The sequence below is a fragment of the Acanthamoeba castellanii genome (genome assembly GCF_000313135.1).
Source record: "Acanthamoeba castellanii str. Neff unplaced genomic scaffold scf7180000084735, whole genome shotgun sequence".
Classification (NCBI taxonomy): domain Eukaryota; phylum Discosea; order Longamoebia; family Acanthamoebidae; genus Acanthamoeba; species Acanthamoeba castellanii.
The window spans coordinates 27,254-32,559 of record NW_004457652.1 but is presented as its reverse complement, the minus strand read 5'-3'; the positions used below and the strand labels follow the sequence as shown (position 1 = coordinate 32,559).

Below are 5,306 nucleotides of genomic sequence, written 5' to 3'. Positions count from 1 at the left end.
GGACGTCAACAAGATGAAGCAGAAGAAGATGTAAACAACGCAGAAGACGAAGGGTGTGTGCTTCTACACTACCGAGGAACTCTGGTGTGGCCGTGGTGGAGGCTGAACTCGCGTAGCTGCGCGAGGCGGAGGAGCCAGCGCTGGCCGTTGGTGGTGCCGTCCTTGCCAGTCACGTTCTGGAGCTTCTCGCCTTCGCTACTCGCCGTCGCAGAAGTCGAAGTGTTCGGTGGTGGTCCTATAAGAGTATGAGGGCGTAGCGGCCGCTCTGACTTAGGGCACGAGGAATCGGTAGTGGTGCGCGGCCTCTGAACGTGCCCTGAACTCTGCCTCCTCATCATTATACTCCTGCATCTCATCACCTCCATCCTCCCCACTCTTGTCCATGTTCTCCAAGGTGAGCCCAACGTAGGCACGGTCCACCTTCACCCCCATCAGTAGACTGAAATCAGAGGAAGAAGATGTAGAAGAAGAGATGGTGGTAATGCGGTGTAAAGGAGGGTCGGCTCTCTGCTGGGGTTGGTGCCAACCGAGTTCGCGCTTGCTACGTAGCAAGCGCAGCTCTTCGTCGATCTGGGCGATGCGGCCCACTCAGCTCGACCCGCTTATGCACCAACCGAGCTTCGTGCTCGACGAGACCATCAACCAGCAACGCGGAGGAGCGGTCTTCCTCGACCACATCGCGACGGTATCGCTTGCACCTCTGACGCGTTCGCCGTTGTATGTACCTCTCCTCCGCCCCGCCCTCCTCCTCTTCATCGTCGACTCCTTCCTGTATGCGGCCATTCACCTCCCTGCGGCTCCGCCTAGCCGCGGTAGCGAGAGGTGGTGCTGGAAGTGGCGGTCGTGTAAACGACGGGCAGCGGAGGGCATCAAGGTGCTGCAGACAAACACACAGCCGTACGGACACAGATGATGAGTGCCTCCTCATAGCGTACAAGTAGCGGGGGGGTAGGCCTGCCACCTGGACTACTGGGAGCGCATCAGGGCAGTCCTGCCTGCTGACCATGTGCATGCCACTGAGCTTCGTCTTGAGTAAGTGGATTGTGCTGCTTCTCTGGGGTGGTTGTAGTGCGACCCGGTTGCAGCTGAATCCCTAATATGGAACCTGGGCAACATGATCACCTACCGAGGTGTTTTATGCCTCTCCTTCTTCTCAAGATAGTCCACCTGGTGCAGAGGAAGGCTTGTCAAGTACTGAGAACATGATGGCATGTTGTCAAATTGTTGGACATGGTCCACATCACATGCTGAATGCAGTACAACAATTGGTTGAATGGGTTACATTGGAATTGAGAGCGAAAACAATAGCAAAAAAAGAGGAGGGAGTGCTTAGTGGCCCGGAGGGAACGGGTTGTCCTGCTCGAGCTGGAGGTTGGCAAAGGTGTGGTTGACCTCCCTGTGGTGCGCTTCGTCGGCTCTGATCAATGCCACCACGTCCCTCCACTTGGCATCATCACCCTAACACAGCAGAGAAGAGGCACACGTTGATCAACATCACCGCTCCCTGGCTTCTTCTTCTTCTTGTTGTTGTTGAATGGAATCATCGTACCATCTTCCAGTATTGGCGGGCGATCTCCGGGGCGGGAGTGTCCTTCCACTCGGGCAGCTTCCCGGCGTCGAGGTCGTGGAGCAGGTGGGTGTAGGTCCTCACCGCCTCCTCTTCGAGATAGCCCACGAATCGATGACAGAACCTGCGCAGACCGCACGACACACACGACACACACACATGACGCACACGTGACGTCAGCTTTGTGTGTGCGTGCGGTGATGACGACGATGAGGCGGGCGGTTACCGCGGGGAGACGAGGTAGGCGGCGAAGAAGAAGTTGAAGAAGATGCCCTGAGTGACCCACACGGCGGTCCTGAAGATCTTGCCAGGCTGCTTGAGCTTGAGCCCCGTCAACAGGTGCATGCGCTCGTTCTCGGCCTCCTCCTGCAGAGCGTTAACGCCGCACACGCACACGATCGATGGTTAGTCACACACCGCACACGCGCGTGCGCACACACGACACACGACACAACACACGTGCGTACCAGGAGAGTGTGGATCCAGCCGTGGTCCCTCTTCAGGCGGCGCAGCGAGTGGAGGTGCCTCAGGATGGCGGCCACGGAGCCGGGCACGCCCGCCACGGTCTCGAGGAAGATGATTCGACGCAGCCAGTCGGCCTCCGTCAGCTTGCCCCACGAGTACCCGCTCATCCAGTCAAAGTTGAATCTGTGTGTGTGTCGTGTGTCGTGTGTCGTGTTGTGTGTGTGTGTGTGTGTGTTGAGAACAGCAGCAATGGGAAGCAAAAGATGGAGACGTACCTCATGAGACGCACGGTGTTGAGGGCGAGCTTGTCGGTGAGGTTCTCAGGCGGCGTGTGGTTGATCTCCACCGCATCTACGTACTCGTTCTGCCAAATGGGGTGCGGCAGGGTGTAGGCCACCCTCGTCGACTTGCCACTGCAGCGCATAAGCGGTCGAGTAGTGGTCGAGGTGAGTAGTGCTCTCTTCATCTTCTTGTTCTACTCAAGTAGCACAAGTAAAATGCAAAATGTAGAGGGGTGAATACCAACCTTTGCTGCTGAGCGCGCTCGACGGTCTGCTGGGCAGCGATGGAGGGGTTGGAGGCCGCGGCCTTCTTCTCCTCCTGGGTCTGCTTGGGCTCGCCGTCGGTCATGGCGGCCGACGTGGTGTTGGCCCGCGACCAGGCCAGTGCTCCTCCCTGGCACCACCTGCCGCGAGTGGTCATGGTGGTCGAGGTGGCCGACGAGGTCCGCGAGGTGGTGGAGGTCATGGTGGTCGGGGCGAGGCGAAGGGAGAGGTGGCGCCTGGCCTGGGCTAGGGTCGAGGCCCGTACGCCGCCATTGCCGGAGGCGAGGGAGGAGGCAGTGGTAGTAGCAAGCCGGGCAAAGGCGTCACGGCCGCCGCCACGCAGGCTGGCTATTCTCTGAGAACAGTGCTGCTTCATGTGCGAGTTCGTGCGTTGGGTTGTTACTGTTGCTGGCTTGGTTGGTCCAGTAGATGGCAGATGTCGTTTTTATCGTTTGTTGGCCTCTTGGTGCGGGGAGTTTAGGTTTCGCCGACCACTCCCGACGAGCCACTCAGATCTCAGTTTCGTTCATCCGAAAATTCAGTTGTATTCATCATACTTCAAATATTCCGATTTTAGTACCAGGCAGGACCGATGATAAACAAATATTTGAAATATGCCCTCGAGCGAACTTTCTCTTCCCAGACGGAATTGCGTTGTTTGGCTCTTGGGACGTGGTGGGCTTTCTGGCTTGGGCCTCAGCTTCGGCGCCACAATACCGGGAAAGCGGGACCGACAAACAAGTCCTGATGGGGAATAAGGTGAGGTGAGGGGTGCGGTTGGGATTCCAGATACCCCGACCAACACCACAACGTACGCCCTCCTGGAGGTTGGGTCCCAAGTCGCGCACGTTGGAGTGCCAGCCACGCCCCGACTGAAAGCCCACATGCTCCGATTGCATGTGCACTGCGACATTAAAAATGAAAGTAGATAGGGACATCATCATCACCAGCTCGCTTCGGTCCATGGAAGAAGTAGTAGACACGAACCCGCAATGGCGTAGCGCGTCTGGTGCGTCGTGTTGGGTCCTGAGCCGTGGATGGTCAAGGCGTGATGGAATGCCACCTTGATGAAAAGGTGAGTGAGTCTTGCAGAAGAAGACCAGGTGCCAAGAAGGGTGGTCGTACCTGTCCGGCCTTCATGATGGAGGGCTCATCGCTCCACTGGTCGCCGAAGGCGGAGAACTTGGCTTGGAGGGAGTCGAGGTCCTTCTCGAAGAAGGTGGCCGAGTCCGGCAGCAAGCCCCACTTGTGTGAGCCCGTGATCGTACGCAGACCGCCTGTTGCACAATAAATTCGAGATATATTTCTAAAGAGTTAATCTAATATATATATATGTGTTGGTGAATAGGCAGGTACCATTGGACAGGTCAGTGTCCTGCAGGGCGATCCAAGCGGTGATCATCGACGAGCTGTTGGAGACTTGCCAGAACCCATAGTCCTGCACACTCACACGTCCGGTGTGAGCGCGATTGTGTGGGCAGCGAGGGAGCAGGTGTTGAACGCACCTGATGCCAACCGATGTTGCCGGCATTCTCGCTGTGGCCGTCGGGACCCAGGCCCGGCTTGGCGATGACCTGGTCGTGCCACAGCCTGATCTCGTTCGTTCTCAGCAGCTTGGCGGCCGCCTCGCCGATGGCGGGCGAGAGAACCACCTTCTTCACCGCGTCATTCACCCACCACGCGTTGTTCACCTTCCTGCGGACACACGACACACATGACACACGCACACATGGCTGAGCACCACCAGCTGGCCCATCCGCAAGAGTGCTCTGGCGAAGTGGACGCACGTACAGTACGTCGGGAAGGTCCTGCTGGTGTTTGGACACGACTCTCTTCCAGTACTCGTACTCGTAGGGCGTACTGCCCCGATCGACCTTGCCCTCGAAGACGCGGTTCGCTTCCTTTTTTTTTAAACGAGTGAAGTGAACTTGATGATCTTCTGTGGCTGAAGCGGGTGGTGAACCTTGCGCAGGAGTTCGATGTCCTCGTCTTCAAGCATCTTGGGGGCCATCCAGTACCCCTTCTTCTCGAAGCTCTGCACGTCTTCCTCCGTGACTACGGGGGGAGTGAGTGTGAGACGAAGAAGAAAGGGGTGGGCATACCTTCTACACTGCGTAGTGCGATCTGGGCCAGCCGCTCGGCCGAGGCAAATGGAGAGGGGGCGGGCTTGGGCAGCGGCATCCAGCTGGTGGACCACCCCTCGGCCTTCGCATCAAAATCAAACTGTGCCATCTTCTTGGGCTATCCTCTATCCTCTAATTATTGGAGAATAGGCTGCGGTGCGTCACTACTGATAGGTCAACGATGCTCAGGGATGTTGGGTGGGAGAGCCTTGATCACCAAGAGGCGCATTGTCAGCCCATGTAAGGTAAGCGCCTTTATCTGGCCCAAAACACCAACACGAGGAGGTGTTTCCCCCTCGTGGAAACACAGCTGAGCTGCACACGGGTGAGACTGAGTGAGCCCACACCTCATGTTAGGGGGCGTGGGGAAGATCACAGGTTTGAACCTGGTTGGTGAGAGTGCATCTGCATCCCGGAGCCTCTGTTTGAACTTCATGGTCTCTGTGCTACACATCAGGAAATTTCGCAGCACAGTGGAGTTCGTACTGAAATTTCAAATAGCGAAGCGTACTACTGGGCCGTGGCCGCATTGGTAGTACCCCAACCCAACTGGCGGACGGGAAGGAACTGAAGAGGGAGCCACAGCAGGAGGTGGGCAAAACGATC

The 5,306-nt window shown here is 57.3% G+C and overlaps 2 protein-coding genes across 2 annotated transcripts; both read right to left on the bottom strand.

The window, feature by feature from the left end:
* Positions 1–1,329: 1,329 nt before the first annotated feature.
* Positions 1,330–2,953, bottom strand: ACA1_357960 (the record flags this gene model as incomplete). The annotated part of the gene is made up of 6 exons (XM_004352651.1): positions 1,330–1,458; positions 1,550–1,691; positions 1,794–1,933; positions 2,035–2,215; positions 2,308–2,445; positions 2,559–2,953. 6 exons carry the CDS (start codon positions 2,951–2,953, stop codon positions 1,330–1,332), a joined length of 1,125 nt encoding a protein of 374 aa, XP_004352703.1.
* A 320-nt stretch (positions 2,954–3,273) lies between these two features.
* ACA1_357950 (PhytanoylCoA dioxygenase (PhyH) superfamily protein) lies at positions 3,274–4,809 on the bottom strand (the record flags this gene model as incomplete). Its single annotated transcript, XM_004352650.1, has 9 exons — positions 3,274–3,321; positions 3,393–3,481; positions 3,565–3,583; positions 3,703–3,854; positions 3,934–4,015; positions 4,083–4,272; positions 4,369–4,478; positions 4,541–4,632; positions 4,680–4,809. 9 exons carry the CDS (start codon positions 4,807–4,809, stop codon positions 3,274–3,276), a joined length of 912 nt encoding a protein of 303 aa, XP_004352702.1.
* Between the last annotated feature and the right edge of the window lie 497 nt (positions 4,810–5,306).